The 19,431-nt window shown below is 44.2% G+C and overlaps 1 protein-coding gene across 7 annotated transcripts; it reads left to right on the forward strand.

Moving 5' to 3' along the window:
* The first annotated feature begins 66 nt into the window (after nucleotides 1-66).
* arid1aa (AT rich interactive domain 1Aa (SWI-like)) lies at nucleotides 67-19,402 on the forward strand. 7 transcript variants are annotated; one of them, XM_034873357.1, is made up of 20 exons: nucleotides 67-987; nucleotides 3,209-3,427; nucleotides 3,554-4,165; nucleotides 4,282-4,401; nucleotides 4,982-5,222; nucleotides 10,207-10,296; nucleotides 10,401-10,568; nucleotides 11,119-11,452; nucleotides 11,594-11,739; nucleotides 11,825-11,910; nucleotides 12,042-12,251; nucleotides 12,355-12,559; nucleotides 12,732-12,885; nucleotides 13,037-13,206; nucleotides 13,330-13,510; nucleotides 14,128-14,253; nucleotides 14,797-14,893; nucleotides 15,039-15,876; nucleotides 16,027-16,157; nucleotides 16,255-19,402. In XM_034873357.1, exons 1-20 carry the CDS (start codon nucleotides 67-69, stop codon nucleotides 18,124-18,126), a joined length of 6,921 nt encoding a protein of 2,306 aa, XP_034729248.1. In that variant the 3' UTR covers nucleotides 18,127-19,402. The 7 variants fall into 7 exon arrangements, with proteins under 7 accessions (XP_034729248.1, XP_034729249.1, XP_034729250.1 ...); XM_034873358.1 differs by having other exon boundaries at nucleotides 14,797-14,888; nucleotides 15,037-15,876; XM_034873359.1 differs by having other exon boundaries at nucleotides 13,043-13,206; nucleotides 16,255-18,126.
* The last annotated feature ends 29 nt before the right edge of the window (nucleotides 19,403-19,431 follow it).

Here is a 19,431-nt window from a genome sequence, read left to right on the forward strand (position 1 = left end):
CAATGCTAGCTTTTGGTTGTGACTGACTCGCCGAGAGAGGGAGAGAGAGGTGGGGGGGGCTATATCATGGCCGCTCAGGTCGCCAGCGCCGCAACTCTTAACACTAGCCCGCCTTCGGAACTAAAAAAACCGGATCGAGACAACAAGGAGGATTCGGTACCGGGGGAGAAGCAGTCAGACAAAAAGCTGCCGGGCTTGGACAGCGATTCGCCGGGCCGGGGAGATCTGCAGGACGGGGCCGACGGTAGAAATGCAGGGGGAGGAGGGGAACCTGAGATGAAGAACGGGAATGGGAACCCGCCCAGGGCTAACAATAATAACCAGAATGACTCTGTCGGACCGGAGGGAAATAACCACCCCGGGTTGGTGCATCATCACGGCACGGCGTTTCCTCCACCTTCGTACGGATATAGTCAGCACTACGGTCGGGCCCCTTTTCATCAACATGGCGGACAACAAAGCCCTGGCATGGCAGCTGCTGCGGGTCCGGTCGTTCAGTCGAGCAACATGATGGACCCATATCAACCTAATTCACACGAACATGGCTTTTCAAACCACCAGTTTAACAATTACAACCCATTCCCTAACAGGACTCCATATCCCGGCCAAGCATACGCCATGAACTCCCCTCGCAGTACCCAGGCGCCGACAGCTGGGGGGCAGCCAGCTAATGTTAAGCAGCAGCCACCAGCGGGAGGACCCACGGCGATGGCTGGATCCTACAGTAACCAGAGATATAACATTGGAAACCCACAACCTACATCCACACCGACACTCAACAAGCTCCTAACCTCCCCCAGCGCAACGCGGGGATATCCAAACTATCCGTCTAACGACTACAGTAGCCAAGAAGGAGCTAATAAGGGACCAGCAGACATGGGCAGTAGCGGTCTGTATGGAGGGAGCAATCCGGGTTGGCAACAAAGAAGCCATCACCCGTCGCCTATGAGCCCGGGAAGTGCCGGGCAGCCACTAGTTAGAAACCAGGTAAAGTCACATTATTACATGAACATGATGTGGGCTTTACAACGTCTCCTACTCTCCTCCTAGCTAGTTCACAACGTAGCAGACCAGCCATTGTCTGCTACTAGTTCGCAAAGACTCTAAAATGGCTGCCTCTCATGTATTTTTTTTCATTTACACTAGCTCGTTAAATAATTGTTGTTTTTAATATATCCATAAAGGTTTGTATCATACAAGAGTGCCGCTTGAAGAAAATATAAGTTGTTGAAACGATGTAAGGACGTTGAGACAGCCAAGAAGGCCCGACTTAGAAAAGGGGCGAAAATGCTCACCGAGGAGCAGCGGCTCATTTTTTGTCTGGTAGCTTCTCTACGCGTATTATACTTTGAATTTGCTATGTATTATGTTTATAAAGGTGTCTATTGATACGGGTTTGTGTAGAGTAACGTGTTCATACACATTAGTTTGTGATAGTTGCTTATACAGGGAAGTTTAAATTGTTCTGCCCGATAAGCTGTAATTTTGTGGCTACGACGGAAGGAATGTGTTGCATGCCGAATCAGCCTTTCACGGTTAGTTAAATGGCTTGTGTAGGTTCTGTTTAAATCACTTGCATCTCATGTACGATGTCAGGGGAGGATTTACATATAACATTTTGATTATATATTTATTAAATGTTTTTCCCTTTGCTGAAAAGCCACTGGGCTTCTCACGCATGTTGTCTGTAAACAGTCAGCTCAGCCATCTGAGTGAGTGACTGCAGATTGCAGTTTGCACAGGGATTTGAATTGTGGAGGTAAAATCCTGCTGTCAAAGCCAGGAGATAGTTGGTCTTTGGTTGACATGCTAGCTGAAATCTGATTGGCTCCTCATCCTGCTCATGGCCATTTCTAATTACATGTGCTGCAAGGCGACAGTGGCTCATAAAAACATGCAGCATTTATTCATTACAGGGTCACCAGAGGTATTGCTGTTTAACTCTTCTTCTCAGCTCCACTTTCAACTGCACGTGTAGTGTTGGACATGGATATATATGATGTTATATTTGTGATTTGATCTTTTCACAAATATTTCCTAAAAAGAGGAGGAAAGCATATTAGCTGTTAGTTCTAACATGGATGCATGCAGCATGGTTTATCATCAAAGAACCTGTCCTGTCGCATACTTTGTAGCTTGATTGCTAGTTTATGAAGTTGTATGTTCAACTGCACCCTGCATTATGTGATATGTAGAGTGTCTCTGTACCTTGTTGTCTATTTTTACTCTTTTTTTGATTTACTTACCACGTTATTTGTAATCATTAGTGTTACCTAGATAAACACATTAACTGATACACATATCTGTATTATAACTCATTACACAGTAGCAAAAGGCAAATTTGACCCCTGCCTGTGAGGATACGTGTATGTGTGTACTGTAAATGTGTGTGTTGCTGCTGCTGTGTCTGGCATGCCACAGAAGTTTGACTGTGTGACTGCAAAGAATTCCCCCCAATCCTCCCCCCAAGCCAATCAGAAGGCAGGCCACCATCTCTCACTGGCCAAGGGAGTTTCCTCTCTGTCTTATGCAGATTAGCCATGTGCTGCTCTTATTTATTTCACATCATTATCTTGGATCTGCAGAATGTCACATATGGGATTTTGCATGCTATTTGTAGGGCCATTGTTAAGCAGTTGACACTCTTCTCAGAACGTTCACATGTGAGAATTCACTTAATTTAATGGACGGTGATACTTTCAAGTTTTATTAAGCATTTTTTGGTAGAGGTGAGAGATTAATTGGATTCCTGCTACTTCGTTCATTTCTGGTGTCATTCATCCAGAGCCAAACTGCCTTCTCTGGGGGGGCGGGGGGGACTACTTGGACCAGGCTCAAAACAGGAGCACAGCTGGGATATGTTTAAGATTGGGCAGCCTGCCCTCTATTCGAAAGTAGATATTTATAGCTCTGTTGACTTCCAAAACTATGACAAACTGAGGTGAATGGGTGGGCAATGACCGTGGGAAATAAGGTGAAACAAGCACAATTTCCTCATTCATCAAAGTTTGCTTTTACACATTTGCAACAATGTTTTTTTTGTGGACATTCTGTGATGTTCAAATAACTTATATAAATAAGGGAAACAGCATTTAAGTATGTATCACATACTTAACATCACATATATTGTATCACCTGCTATTTAAATTTCTTCTATGCCGTTTTGTTGTTGGATTAATGTATTTTCTGGTGTTCTTACCATGCCCAGCCACCTGGTCCTATTGACCCAATGGCAAAAATGAGAGGTCAACCATACGGAGCAGGCAGTCCATACAATCAGCAGGCGCCGCAGGGGCCTCCCACAGGTCCACAACAGGGGCCCGGTTACCCTGGCCAGGGTTATGGCCCCCCAGGTCCTCAGCGATTCCCAGTGGGAATGCAAGGACGTACCCCTGGAAGCATGGGTAGCATGTCGTATGGTCCACAGGTATTTCACGAATATCATACAATGATATTATTCAGAAATATGTCCTCAGTGTATAAATTCTCTCAGTATCTTTGCTTTTTTCCCCAGTCGTTTTTCAAGGCTTATGTGTTTGTGTACTCTGTGTAGATGGGATCTTATGGACAACAGGGACCAGGAGGCTATGGCTCTCAGAGCCAGGCACCTTATTACGGCCAGCCCGGCCAGGCTCCTCACCCAAGCCAGCAGCAAACCCCCTACTCCCAGCCCACATCGGTGCAACCGGGTGGCCAGACACCTTACCCAGGGCAAACCCACCCTCCGCCGACGTCTGCTCCACACAACCAGGGAACACAACCCTATCAGCAGCCTCACATGCCCCCACAGTCCCAGGGGCAATTGCCAGGCCCATCCCAAGGGCCGCCACAGTCTCAGCCCCCTTATTCCCAAACCTCTGCCCCACAATCTGGCCAGTCTCTCTACGCCCAGCAGCAGGGACCTCCCAATCAGGCCCCACAGCCGCCAAGTTCCCAGGAACCCACTGGACCACAGGGCCAGTCAAACTATCCTGGATCCACACAGGGGCCTCAGCAGCCCCCCTCGCAGCAACAGCAGGCACAGTCTCAGCCTCCACAGCAGCCACCGGGACACAGCCAACACCCACAGGGCCAGACTACAGCATACCCGCAGAACCCTCAGCAGCCGCAACAGCAGCAAGCACAACAGTCACCTTATCAGCGCTTTCCTCCTCCACAACAGCAGGTACTACCGTCGGTCTAGGATTCATCATACTTAATTATCTTACTCTGTGTGTTCACATGCATGTTTTCCTGTAACTCTCGCAGTAAACATAAGCATGTGTTCTGGTGTCTTTTAAGGAGGTATCGCAGGACTCATTTCAATCCAGCGCCCCTCCATCCACCCAGCCTAAAACTGGCCCAGAGGACAGTCAAGGCCGCCCCTCCAGCCTTCCGGTCAGTTTTGCTTTTCGTCCTCGTGTAAGCAGGCTTGTTTCTATTTGAGTCTTGTACTTTTTTTATTACACATGACATATTCATTTGACCACTTATAACTGCAAATATATGACAGTTTGAGGCTTATTACATCTAAAACTTCTGCATGTTGGTGTTGCTGTGCTTTCCGTCCCTTGCTGATTTTATACTTTGTGTGCTTCTGCTGCGCTTTAGTGGTTGTTGAATGTAAATCTAAGATGAATACAAGTGAGCTTGTTTTGTGTATTGAAATCACATGGCAAGGCTGCTGCTACATGCTGACTCAGCTCGCATCCTACAAACCTTGGTAACCATGACAACCCCTGGCACTAATGCACACTAATTTTTTTTTCTTTGAAAAGGATAAATAAGGACAAGGGCCTCTAGGTGTGTGCGTATGTGTGTGTGGATATTTGTATGTGTGCCAGGCGTAGCTAAACAGAAGGAATTGCAACGTGCTACTGCTACAGTCTGTGTCTGTAAAAATGGACAAGAGCTGAATCTTTTTGAAATTGTAATTTTCACTTTTTCTTTAATATACAATGTTTGTTGACTCTACTTATGCTTTTCCTGTATGTGTTTTCAGGATCTGTCAGGGTCCATCGATGACCTGCCTACAGGTGCTGAAGGTGCCCTGAGTCCTGGTGTGAGCACGTCAGGTGTGTCAAGCAGCCAGGGTGAGCAGAGTAACCAGGCTCAGTCGCCCTTCTCTCCTCACACGTCTCCCCACCTGCCAGGCCTCCGGGGGCCTTCACCTTCGCCAGCTGGCTCCCCTGCCAGCGCTAGCACACCCCGCACAGGACCGCTGTCACCCGCCAACATGCCAGGTAGGCTGATCCCTCACACACTGAAATGAGACAAATGAGCAGTAGCACAATTTTGACAAATTTCTTTCAACTTTTTAATGGATTTCTTTTAGTAACATAAACCTATGTCCCATCTGGGCCTGGAACATACAACATAACATAACATAGGATTTGTGTGTTAAGTAGAACAACTGTTAAAATACGTTCCTCAAGCATAAAAAATATAAAGAAGCTGTTTGAAGACGGGGGGGGAAACGATTATGGATAAAGGATTCAACATGACGAAAGGAGGATTTGAACAAAGTAAAACAGCTGTTAAACATAAGCACATCATGAATAGAATTCAACCTTATTTTTGCGATTTGCATGAAATCGGGTGTTACAGATGACACACAGCTCAACCATTTTGACCAGTTCTCTTAAAAAATATCAGCTTGGTTTTGTAGTTTGAAAGTAGTTCTTTCCATTAACATATATTATAAATTATGTTAATCCACTCATTTATTGATGGTTTGTCTTTCTTCCGCCATTTTTTGGTCAAAGCCTTTTTATACCACACTGACTACGCACTCAAAAGGTATTTGTCTCGCTTTGTATAATCAAATCCATCCAGATCCCACAGGTACATGACTTTGAAATTTAGAACCATTTTCCTTTTTAAAAACAGCCTCCAGAACCCCAAGAACCTCTCCAAAATGGAGCCAAAGAGGGACAGATCAAAAAATATGAAAATGATTTACCAAAGTATTCCCACAGGACCTCCAAATGGCAGTCTGATTTGAGTAGTAGGCCTTTAGTGCTTGAGAATGAAAGAATCGAGTCACATTTTTCCAACTGAATTCCCTCCAAGAGGGGGAGCTTGTCACTGACCACTGGTGTTTGCAAGTCCTGTCCCATTCCTCTTGTGAGACTGTAAATGCTGCCTCTACTTCCCATCTTTCCTTAATACCCAAGGTATGATCACTTTTAAGGTCTTGAAGAGCTGATTATAATTTGGGTATTATCTTTTGAAGGGACTCATTCCTGAAGGCTTGTTGTAAAATGTTTAGAATATCATCCCTCCCTGAGGTAACGTTCCTTGGGAATTTCTTGTTTGTAAAATCCCGGATATGCAAATATCTAAAACGATACTGGTTCTGTAGTCCAAATCTTTCTTTTAGGTCCGGGAAACTCAAAACTTTATCCTGCTCTAGGAGTGGGCAGTATGCTGTAAGCCTATTGTCGTTCCAAGTTTTGAACCTTGTCATAGTTATTGGGTACATTTACCCATTTAAACATTCAGTTTTGTTTTTTTCAATTGATACTTTTTAATTATTTCACCCCATGTTGTCAAAGAGCCAATTGTCCATGGATTGTTTGGGTCTGAGAGGCAATCTGTCAATGAAGGATCATCAACCAAACCATCAACTTGTATTCCCTTTCCCATTTCTATTTCTTTCCATTTTGATCTATAATTTGGAGCAGACCATCCCACTGGTTGTCGAATTTGGGGCTGCTCTATAACAATTTCTTAAACGGGAGGGCTAGTTCCCCTTTCTCCTTTGGTAATTGTAGAGTTTTGTACCTTATTCTTGGCCTCTTCCTTGCCAAGACAAAACTGGAAAGTATTTTATTCCACTCTTTAAAATACAATTCTGGTTTCTCTGTTGTTATTGAGTGAAATAGATGTGAGTCTTGGTAGAGTGTTCATTTCATCCAAATCTGTACAAGAACTGATTATTGAGATAAGGGATCAAGTTCCATCTATTGATATCTATTTTAATTTCTTTTATGAGGGGGCCGTAGTTAATTTCTTCTAGTTTTGATGTCTAAAGGTAGGATAATTCTAAATATTTATAGAATTCTTGTCCCAGTCTAGATGGTAACTGGAGCGGAGACATTGAGGGGAATCAAAATGAAAACTAAGATTTTGTTGTTGTTTTTTTAAATTGAATTTATATCCGGAGTATGACCCATATTCATGTAAAATAGACATCAATTCTCGCAGAGATTCTGTTGGGTTCGAAAGGCTAACAAGCACGTCATCTGCAAACAGCGGCAGCTTTTGTTCACCTGCTGCCATATTGATACCTGTGATCTTATTGTTCTGCCTAATCCATTGTGCCAGTGGCTCAATAAAAATTGCAAATAGAATTGGACTTGATCTTGTTGATCTCTCTAGCAAAAACAAGTCTGTGAGCTCTCGGTTAATTTTTTTTAGCTTAGCTGATGGTTTATCGTAAAGGGCTTTTGATGTATTAATAATTACTAGGTTAAAATTGAATTTCTCCATATTGTTGAATAGAAATTTCCATCTGGCCGAGTCAAACACCTTTTCCGCATATAAACTGATCAACGTGGCCTTGTATTTCATTTAGATTTTTATGTCTGAGAATTTGTAGAGATCTTTTAATATTATCATGCGCCTGGCACGCTAGATCAAAACCGGTTTGATCCATATTGATAATTCGTGGTAAAATTTTCTTAAGTCTTTTTGTGATGATTGAAGAAAATAGTTTATAGTCCAAATTAAGCACAGTAATTGGTCTGTAGTTGGCAGTCTGATTTGTCCTTACTTCTCTTGGGTATAACTGATATAATCGCTTCTTTCGTTGATGCAGGGGTTTCCCCTTTAGTCAGGACCCAGTTGAATGTTTTTAATACAATAGGTGTCAAAACCTCCTTCAGTTTCTTGTACCATTCTGAGCTGAAACCGTCAGCGCCTGGGGATTTGATCTGCTTTGAGTCTTGAGATAGCTGAGTAAATATTTTTCTTTTTGAAACTTGTGAAGCCAATATTTTATTTTCTTAAGTTTTGGTTGATGCAGGGATTTGGTTGATATAGTGACTCCATTCTCTGGTCTGTATTGCCTTGAAGTTGTGAATATAATTTTACATAGGTTTTAAAACATTCTTTAATTTCTTGAATGGTGGTAAATTACCTTGTATATTGCATTATCTGCCCATTGTTTCCTTTGCTTTTATGCAAATAGTTTTGAATATTTGGAGCCTCCTTCATAGTACTTTTTTGTGTATAGCAATTTCTTTTGAATCTCTTGAGAATATTATTCTTCAATCAAGTTTGTTTTCCTTTTTATTCCTATTTTAACCTTTTGGGTCTGTTGATTATATATGTACAGAATCCAAGTTTTTGAGTTCAGTCTGGAGAGTCTTGTCTTTGTTTTTTAAGAAGAGATGTCACTGCGATCACCCTGCTTCTCATTACTGCCTTGCAGGCATCCCAGAGTATGGGTGGAGAAACTTAACAATTATCAATAAACTTAAAGTATTCTTGAATTTCTTTAACAAACTGTTTGTCCTGCTGTTGTCGAGGACATTAGGATGTAGTCTCCAGAGTGTAAGCTTCATTCTATTGGTCATTTTTAGGGACAAATACAGTGAGCAGTGATCTGAGAGGTCCATTGCTCCAATATGGCAGTCTTAAACTTTGTTATTGTCTGTTCCAAATAATAACAATTAATCAATTCTAGAATATGTTAAGTGTGGGGACGAATAGAAAGTATAATCTATGAACGATGGTTTTAAATATCTCCAAATATTATTTAGTCCTTATTCTGATAGTAGGATCATTTTATTTTTATTTTTTGGGGGCGAGCTAATCTTGCCCCAGTTGAGTTGAGGTTTGGTTTAAGCGTAGTATTAAAGTCACCAGCACAAAATTAAAGTCTCCTATGTTTCCTATGATCTATTTCAGGAGGAGAAGACATATTTAAACCCTTGTCTTTTGAGTTTTTAATGCTTAGCTTCCATCAGGTGGGTTTCTTTCAGAAATGCAATAGCTATGTTTTCTCTTTTTGGTTTAAGAAGGGGTTTGCTCTGTTTGACTGGGCTGCAAAGCCCATTCACATTTAGAGACACTACTTTCATCTTTTGGACCCTGTATGTACCATCTTATGTCTAGAATGGTATGATGCTATATCCTCAACAAAAGCAGATTTCCCTTGTAGAAAAAATACATTTAAAAAACGCCCCTGTTCTGAACAAGTCATAATAACAAATATGACAACTTCCTGTAGCAGAGGAACCTTTGTCCCTCTAAAGCCCCTGTTGGTGGGTGGAAGGGAAAATCCATCCTGGTAGGTTGAGACCCTCCTTAGTGGTAAAGTGGCCGATACTCGGATGTTGTTTCTCCTGGACCTGCTTTCCAAGTCGGTGACTTTTTATTGCAGCCTGCGTTGCTCCTTCAACAGACTCTGTAGATTCACTGCCATCTGCCAGCACATTTTAATTGTTAAGGTACCCTCTCTCTCCAGATTGTATCATCTCTCTTTTTTGTTTTGTTTCCCCCCACTCAGGTCTTGTGCTTCAGTTTTCAAGTTAAAGTTTTCAAGTTTGGGGTATTTTTGATAACAACTGAAATAAAGCAATTCACTATGCGTCTGTCTCAAGCATGGCTCTCGGAAGTCCGCCAATTTTGACAACTTGTGTGTTAATTTTGCATTACAAGAGACCAATGCACCTCATAGCAGTCTACCTTCAATAATTACATTCTCAAATTCTGTCTACATATTTGATGGAGAGCACGAACAAGAACATAACTTAAGTTTTTTTTTGTCAGAAAAAACATAGTTCAAAACACTGTTTGTAGCATGCCCTGTCGTCTTTTTGGAACTTCATTTGAAGCTATAATGTAAATATTATCATATTTTTGTTGCTTGGTTTTCTTGTTGGCTTAACTACATTTCTGAAATGGTATCTTGCAAAGGGATGATAGTGTGACATGCTTTCATGTCATGTATTTTGAATTGATAGCCATTTAAAAAACTAAAACTAAAAAAAATTCATGGGCCAAATTCATCTTTAGAACAAATAAAAACTACTTAACTTCATACTAAAAATGATGCCTACCAAGGCACTAATGGGATCCACACTCTTTTTAGGAAGAATTTTAGAATGGAAATCAGCCTTTTCCTCAATCGGAATAACCATGGTAGCTACAATATGACCCAAATGACTTGAAACTTTTTTCAGCTCACACTAAATTAACTTAAATACTTTTGTTTAGTGACCCAGATGCCCCCCAGGCCATCAAGTGTGCAGTCAGATGGGAGTCTACACCCTGCAATGAGCCAGTCTCCTATGGCCCAGGACAGAGGTATGCTGCAGTCTAAACGTAAAGTGGTCATAGATTAGTATGTCAAGAGTTTTTGCCGTAGCATCGGAAACTGAGCACTGTCTCCTTCTTTTGCCCTCTTTCAGGGTTTATGCAGAGAAACCCTCAGATGACTTATGGCTCCCCCCAGTCAGCCTCTGCACTGTCGCCACGCCAGTCTTCAGGGGGACAGATGCATCCTGGGATGGGCCCATATCAGCAGAACAACTCCATGGGTGGCTATGGACAACAGGGAGGACAATATGGCCCCCAAGGTATGAACTTTCAAATTGTCTGAGCTTTTTTAGTTTTTAAATTCTGTCCTGATGTTGTAAAAAGATCAATTGTAAAATGGCCTTTAGAAGTCGAATTCATAAGAATTAAGTTGTCATTTTTCTAAAGGTTTTCCACTTAATTTACTATCTATTCATGAAGTTTTCTAATGTGCACTTCCCATTAGACAAACCTATGGAATATATCTCCCCTGCCTCATAGGAATACCATTCTATCGTTGGTCCCTCCCTCTGACTCTGTTGCAGCTATTTATAGCTGTGAAGCAGAGAGTCAGCTGACGTAGCAGAGCCTCCTGTCAGTAGAGCTGAGACTGTGACGAAGGCTTGTTGCTCAGGGTGCATAGCTCTCTCTGCTAGCACACTGTAGGGAAAAAAGTCTGCCTCACACAGCTCTTAAGGAAAATACTCAATACTAACAATTCAGTTTCAATGTTGAACACAAATTAACTTCTCAATGATTTCTACAGACCAGTATACAAAAAACAGCCATGGGATTTCTTTACCTGATTTTGTTTTGTTATGTCATCCTTAGGTTATCCCCGTCAACCGGGCTATAGCAACATGCCCAACGCAAACTACACTGGGCCAGGCATAGGCCCAATAAACTCCATGGCAGGACAGGGTGCGGGGCCGCCGTATTCTGGCATGCCCCCAGGAAGGATGCCTCCTAATCAAATGGGGGCACGTCCCTACGGCCCCAATATGGGTCCAAATATGGGGCCCAACATGGGTCCAAACATCCCTCCTAACATGGGCAACATGCCGCCCCAGGTAGGCTCAGGAATGTGTCCTCCTCCAGGCATGAACAGAAAGCCCCAGGACCCCACAGCCATGCAGCACCCTGCCACCAACTCCATGCACAACAGGTTGGTTTTTGATCAATCCTCAAGTGCCAACCTTTATCTCCTTCAACCAACGAAGGACTTATGCTTAAACATGAGATACCTGTACTATACATTGTCACTTTTATGAATACAAGATGCTTATTTATTTTCTGTTCTCTCCAGGATGCCTGGTTACCCCAACATGTCTCCAGGCATGATAGGCTCCGGCCCACCCTATGGCCCTCCCATGAACAACATGCCTGGAATGATGAACACTCAAGGTGGATCACCTTATCCTATGGGGCCAAACATGGCCAATAACTCAAGTGGTAAGCTGTAGAGATGACTGCTCCTATTATTCTTTTTTTTTTTGGCAATTTAACAGCTAATTTCAATCCCCATTATTGTGTCTAGGTATGGCCCCCAGTCCAGAAGTGAACAATAAGATGAACAACAAAGTAGATGGTAGTGGAACGCCCAAGCCAGAGCCCAAATCTAAGGTAACCTGTCCAGTACACATTGTAACAGTACTTTTGAAACACTTTGAAAGTCAAAGGTCTTCTGTTTGTGCATCTGTAAAAGTTGCACTCTGTTTAAAAAAAAATATTGGTATTTCTCTTGCACAATACAGAAGTCCAACTCTTCCACGACAACCAATGAAAAGATAACCCGTCTGTACGAGTTAGGACCAGAGCCAGACAGAAAGATGTGGGTGGACCGTTATTTGGCCTTCATTGAGGAGAAAGCCATGGGCATGACCAACCTGCCCGCTGTAGGACGCAAACCCCTCGACCTCTTCCGTCTGTATATGTCAGTCAAAGAGATCGGCAGCATGGCACAGGTTAATGTGGCCTTTTTATTTACAATAATAAAAAATTGTCCATTTATTCCCTGCCCCCAATTGTAATCTCTATTATAAATATTTCTTCTTGTGCGTCTTCCAGGTTAGTAAGAATAAGAAATGGCGTGATCTGGCCACTTCCCTGAATGTGGGCACATCCAGCAGTGCTGCCAGTTCTTTGAAGAAACAGTACATCCAGTGTCTGTACGCCTTTGAGTGCAAAATTGAGCGTGGTGAGGACCCTCCTCCTGAGATTTTTACAGACAACAAAAAGAACCAAGCTGCTAAGGTCCAGCCACCCTCTCCAGGTTAGTGCCATAGTCGAGCCATCTTTTCAACTAAACATGTTTCAGTGCAGATCCAATTCAGTAACCCACATTCATGCACTTTAAAACCGACCAACATACATCATTTGCAGTGTTTGAGTTTAATTAAAGTCTTTACCGTGTCCATCTGCTCCTCTTTTATTTCGAACTGAAGCGTCCCTCTGCTCCACAGCTGGGTCAGGCTCTCTGCAGGGTCCTCAGACACCCCAGTCCAACAGCAGCTCCATGGCTGAAGGGGGGGACCTGAAACCTCCCACTCCAGCCTCCACTCCTCATACCCAGATGCCCCCCATGCCACCAGGGCCCAGGTGACTCTTGTTAAACACATCTCTGACCTTAGGCCATTTGATTGAAGGCTGTAAAATACATTTTGATTAGAGAAACTCATTTCTTTTTCTTTACTCCTGTTCCCACTTTATCTCCTCCTTTCCTCTCCCTTTCACCCCTGCTTCTCTCTAGGAGCAGCGTTAACCTGCAGGACCCCTTCTCTGAAGTAAGTGACCCTGCTTTCCCCAGGAAGAACATGACGCCCAACTCTGCCTATCAGGCTGGCATGAACACACCAGACATGCAAGGGCGCATGGGCACCTACGAACCCAACAAGGATCCCTTTGGTAACATGCGGAAAGGTGGGCACATTGAATGGACGAGAGCTGAATGGATCATGTTATTCTGAAAACAAATGAACTTACGTAATTAGTCTTTCAGTTAATCAGATTCTCAATGGGCTTTAATTCTAAATGCATTTCCAGTCGGAGAGCACTTTCTACCTGCTAACCAGGGCCCGAACAGCGGGGTGGGTGACCAACAGCAGCAGCAGCAACCGCCACAGCAGCAGCAGCCTCCGTTCAACAGAGGACCGCCTGGGGCCATTGGCACAATGCCAATGGGGCCCAGACAGCAGTTTCCCTATGGACCAGGCTACGACCGGAGGTAAGAATCATTGAATGGAAGATGGCATTTTCAAGGTCATTGAACCTTGCTGAAAATATCCAGCAGCTATTTTTATGTTCAGTCACACCACATCAAAGTTCCTGTCCAGGTCAGGAAAAGTATCTCAAAGGATGAATTGGTTTATTTGCAATTCAAGAAATGCATTCAGGCTTCAGAACCAAATACTATCTTCAAATTCAGTCAAGCCCATCTGGAAAATGTTCCGATTTTGTGAAAAAGATGAGGTTGGACTGTGCATCATGTTGCTTTCATGTCTCTGCCCATCCTGTGAGTCCACTTTACTCTTTATTGTTTGGGAAATGGTAATCATTGATCCTATTTTTTTGTTGAAGTCTATTATTTTATTCATTTATTATTCATTTTACTTTGTAATGTTGCTCACGGACATGAGGGCACTGATTTGTGATAGAAGTGTCAAGCGCTGAATTTGTGCTGCTTTGAATTATGAATAAATTGCAACCAAATATTTTGATTGTTGTGATTGTAACCTTTTTTTTTGTTTTTTTGAGTTTCTACCGTAATTTTTATTCAGTGTGTAGCAAAATATGCCCTGGGGAAAAAAGCTTAGTGAGTGTGGATTGTTCTGGTTTTCACAGATCGGAGCAAGGAATGGGCCCAGAGGGCAACATGGGACCCGGTGCTCCTCAGCCAAACCCTATGATACCTGCCAATGCCGACACTGGGATGTATTCGCCAAATCGCTTCCCACCACAGCAGCCACGGTCAGTGCACTTATTAGCGAAGCTTCTTGGATTTACAGCAACTGTCGATTGAAACTACAAAGTCTTCACATAAAAGAAGCCCATTGCTTTCAGTTCTTCAGTGAGGTCAAAAGAAAACCATTTTGTCCTGTTGTACGTTGATGTTGGACCCAATGTGTTTGAACATTTTGAGCTTGACAAATTATCAATTAAATTGCATTAGAATTATGTCTCTTTGAATCTTTACAGCGCTTTGGTTTGGGCTTGTTGTATGTGATGTGACATACAGTATGAGCACAGTTACAATGAAATGAAATGGGTGAATCCCTTTTTTAATCGTCTGGTATTTACCAAGCAGTTCAAGTATTTATGTACAGCATTTACATTTTGCCTTTGTATTTAATAATATTATCACAGATTAAACAACCAGTAACTTAGTCACAGATTCATCACTATGAGCCAAAATGTTGACTGTGTTTAGGACAGTTGGCCATGATTTAATCCAGTGAGTTAAAACATGCATAATATTTTCATGATCAAACTGAGGATGCATAATGTTTGCAGGCATGATTCCTATGGTAATCAGTACCCTGGACAGGGAACGCCCCCTACAGGCTCCTATCCCAATCAGCAGCCTGGAATGTACCCACAACAACAACAGGTCATTGATCCATCTGCACTACACTAATTCTAGCTATGCTCACTACACAAATTTTTTGGTTTAGTGTATTATGTTGTCTTTGGGTGAGCTGCTGTTTTGAACTAAAATGGTGTGTAATAATTCTCTTGAACTTTTTGATGGGTAGAGTTACAAGCGTCCTGTGGAAGGGGGTTATCCTCCATCAAAACGCCATGAGACGGAGTACAGTGGTCCCTTCCATGGTGGACAACAACCACCACCGCAGCAACAGCCGGGAGGTACCTCTGCACCCTCTTCAGGACAGCAGGAGTACAATCAGTACAGCGGCAATGGACCCTACCCCGGCTCTGATCGCCGTCCACCTGGCCCAGGCAATCAGTTTCCCTTTCCCTTTGGTCGTGAACGTATGCCGGTAGCGACGGGGCCCAACGCTCAGCCCAACATGCCCCCTCAGATGATGCAGTCAGGACCTGAGGGACCTCAGGGAGGTATGTGGCAGGGACCGCGAGACATAAACTATCAGAGCTACCCCAGCCGACAGGGTGGCCCTGGGGGCCCACCCCAGGGACCCGGCTACCCTGGCATGAACCGCTCTGAGGAGATGATGTCATCAGAACAGCGCATGAATCATGATGGACAGTGGGGGGGTCAGATGGGCCCGCGGCAGCCTCCTTATGGTCCAGCAGGGCCTGGCCAACCTATGCCTCGGTCAGTACAGCCCAACTACCAGCCCCTTCAGGGTGTGCAGAACCACATTCCACAGGTGTCCAGCCCGGCCTCCATGCCCCGCCCCATGGATAGCAGGACATCACCTAGTAAATCTCCCTATATACACGGAGTAATGAAGATGCAAAAGGCTGGCCCTCCAGTGCCTGCGTCTCACATTGTGCCCCCTCCGGTGCAGTCGCCTCTAATAAGACGAGACATGCCTTTTCCCCCGGGCTCTATAGAAGCGTCACATCCTGTCCTGAAACCACGTCGGAGACTCACAGTGAAAGATATTGGTATGACTAAAGATTATGAATATTGAACTTCTTTATTATTGACAGCACTGCCTAATGCTGCTTAGTCCAGCTATAATGTTTTCTATAGTTTCTTACAGTGTACCAATTGTGTGGTTTTTGTTTTTGTTTTTTTTGTCCTTGGCTTTTTAGGTACCCCTGAGGCCTGGAGAGTTATGATGTCATTAAAGTCTGGTTTATTGGCTGAGAGTACGTGGGCCTTAGATACCATCAACATTCTCCTGTATGATGACAACAGTATTTCCACCTTTGATCTCAACACGGTGAGACTTCACTCTGAGCCCTTAATGATGGTCTATAACGGCACTCTATGTGTAGTGTTCATGTCTAATATGTTCTATATCTATGTTCTTTCTTCAGTTGCCTGGCCTACTAGAGTTGGTGGTTGAGTATTTCAGACGCTGTCTCATTGAAATCTTTGGTATTCTTCGGGAGTATGAGGTGGGAGACCCTGGCCAGAGGACACTGCTAGATCCTGATGCCTTGAAACAAGACTTGGACAGTGCAGAAGAAGAGGAACAGCGGGCTGAGGACATGGAACAAGAAGAAGTAGATGACGAAGATGAGGAGGAAAGGGAAACTGAGGGGCCAGCTCGTGTGAAGGAGGAGGAGGAGGAGGAGGAGGATCAGTGCTCTGAGTCTCGGGGTCGAGATGAGAAAACAGAAGATGAGGAGAGGAAGAGCAAGGGGTCTTCATCTGAACAGACGGGCTCATCGCAATCCTTAGCTGCCAGTGAGAGACCCAAACAGGCCAGCAAGTTTGACAAGTTTCCTCTAAAGGTGGTACGGAAGAAAGATCCATTTGCAACTAGCAAGTTAAATAATCATGGCAAACTGCAAGAGTTTGACAGTGGGTTACTTCATTGGAGCGCTGGAGGCGGAGACTCAACAGACCACATCCAGACTCACTTTGAACCACGCAAAGACTTCTTGGAACCACGAGAACGGGTATCTGTGCCCTCAAATTTGTTGAGGCAACGAGTCCCAGAAGAAGTGTCACTGGAAAATTGTTTGCCATCTGAGGAGGAGAAAAGCAAGAGTCCAGATGAAGAAGAGAGGCCAAAGGAGACAGCTTCCCCAGAGAAGGCCAGCTCCTCACACAGCAGTGAGGAGGAGAGGAAAACAGATTTGGAGACAATGACAGTTGAGAAAGTTGCCAAAATTCACCAGGAGAATAGTAGACCTATTCCTTTTCCCGGCAGTGTTTTAACCCAGCAGGCACAGCAGAATGGCACCATCCTGGAGGATGAGCCTCACAGTAAAGATGAGGGGCCACTCGTTGCACTGGCTAACTGGCAGGATTCTTTAGCCCGTCGCTGCATTTGTGTCTCCAATATAATCCGCAGCCTCTCCTTTGTGCCAGGCAATGACCACGAGATGTCCAAACATCCAGGGCTACTGCTACTACTAGGACGCCTGATCCTGCTCCACCACAGGCACCCTGAGCGCAAGCAAGCTCCGCTCACCTACGAGAAAGATGAGGACTCGGACGAGGGAATGGGCCAAAGGGATGAATGGTGGTGGGACTGCTTGGAGCTCCTGAGGGAGAACACACTGGTCACTTTGGCAAACATCTCAGGCCAACTGGACCTCTCCATTTACCCAGAGAGCATCTGCTTGCCTCTGTTGGATGGTCTTCTCCACTGGGCTGTCTGCCCATCAGCAGAGGCCCAGGACCCCTTCCCCACCCTCGGCCCCCACAGTGCTTTGTCACCTCAGAGACTGGTCCTGGAGACGCTAAGTAAGCTAAGCATTCAAGATAACAATGTGGACCTCATCTTGGCCACTCCGCCATTCAGTCGGTTGGAGAAGCTATATGGGAACCTTGTGCGGCTAATCGGAGACAGGAAGGTTGCGGTCTGCAGGGAGATGGCCGTGGTCCTGCTGGCCAACCTGGCCCAGGGTGATGCTGTGGCAGCCAGAGCAATCGCTGTTCAGAAAGGCAGTGTGGGCAACCTGCTGGGCTTCCTAGAAGACAGTCTGGCTGCCACACAGCTTCAGCAGAGCCAGAGCTCTCTACTACACCTACAGGGGATGCACTTCGAGCCCACAAGCCCGGACATGATGCGGCGAGCGGCCCGGGCTCTGTACGCCTTAGCCAAGGTGGAGGAGAACCACTCAGAGTTCACACTACAAGAGTCCCGACTCCTCGACCTTTCAGTGTCTCCCCTAATGAACTCACTGGTTTCTCATGTTATCTGTGATGTACTCTTTTTGATTGGCCAGTCATGACAGCTGTAGGGAGCCGTGGCTCCACTTTTTGGGGTTTTTATCCCAAATCCCCTCTTACCTGGAAACCTGGCTTGTGTGTGTAACAGGGCAAGGAAAGTTCAAGTGACTGTCTTTTAATTTATGAAAATCCTTCGGACTCCATTCTCTGAGCCCGCCCCAGGCCGTCCTTGCTCAAGGAGGGTCATCACTGAGCTGTGGTGGATTACAAACCAGAGAGAGGCCCACTAAGTGACACTACTTGCAACATGAATGGCAACTGGATGACACAAAGCACCACGGTTGGGAGACTGTTCTGCACTTGGGGGGAAAAGTACTTTTTAATAAAGATAAATAAATGAATAAATAAATAGCTGAAAAACAAAAACTGTAACCAAAGTTGCTGTCTCGTTTACAGTGAGTTTGGGAGACACCATGTGCCCTAGCTCTCCCCTCGAGGGCACAATGAGTCTGTAACTGGTTGACGGTCAGAGGTGAAGCAGACTGACGAGTGGCCTACTGGTTATTGTTGCTGTAGTTGGATTTTCACCAGTCAGCCCGACAGTAGACCAAGTGCTGTCAATAGACACCTTCACCGGGGAGGCCTGTGCAGTGTGCAGTAGATTGTAGGACATTTTCTGTACCGTACTGCTCTTGAGTGTAAGCATTCTGTAACACGGTTCACACAGAAACAGAAGACGCAGCTCTTTAGAGTTTTGAGGTCATTTTAGTTTGGTGTTCAACAAAATGGCTTTCTTCCCCAAAGTATCAAGAACCTACAACACCCTTACCTCCTCTTATCCCTTGATTGTATGAATACCCTTATGAAAAGAAATCGCCTCTTAGGACTGGTTTTCAACTTCAATTACAGCATTGCTGTGGTGTATATATAAGGTTGTACATTACACTTCCTTTCTCTGTGTCTGTCTCTGTCTGTGTCACTATTCTCACACTTGTTATTGGTGAAGGATTGAGGCTGACATATGAGTTCGGTCTGTGACCTCCAGTCCCCGCCGATTTAGACCCACACCTCTGGTGTCTCCACAGCTCCGTAGTACAGCAGACACGACTCAAACCTGTTATATCCTGGTACAACAAAATAAACTAGATGAAGTACACATTTGACAATTTTTCTTCAGTCATGGATTCTGCATATTTGTATTTCAGACTATGTAGCTAAGACAACATGTAAATTCCCCCCTTTCCCTTTTTTGGCTCAATGAATATCATTTATTCAGTATGAAATCTTTATACTATATGTTCCACGTGGTAAGAATAAATGTACATTAAATCTTCGTAAGCTGTTTGATGGTTTTGTTCTTTTGGATC

Source organism: Etheostoma cragini, chromosome 6 (genome assembly GCF_013103735.1).
Source record: "Etheostoma cragini isolate CJK2018 chromosome 6, CSU_Ecrag_1.0, whole genome shotgun sequence".
Taxonomy (NCBI): Eukaryota; Metazoa; Chordata; class Actinopteri; order Perciformes; family Percidae; genus Etheostoma; species Etheostoma cragini.

What these genes read in the sequence shown, in the direction of transcription:
- arid1aa (XM_034873357.1), top strand. Translation starts at nt 67, where the DNA reads ATGGCCGCTCAGGTCGCCAGCGCCGCAACTCTTAACACTAGCCCGCCT. An exon ending in AGGACAATATGGCCCCCAAG is followed by an intron (nt 10,569 to 11,118) that starts GTATGAACTTTC and finishes TGTCATCCTTAG; the next exon opens with GTTATCCCCGTCAACCGGGC. An exon ending in CATGGCCAATAACTCAAGTG is followed by an intron (nt 11,740 to 11,824) that starts GTAAGCTGTAGA and finishes TATTGTGTCTAG; the next exon opens with GTATGGCCCCCAGTCCAGAA.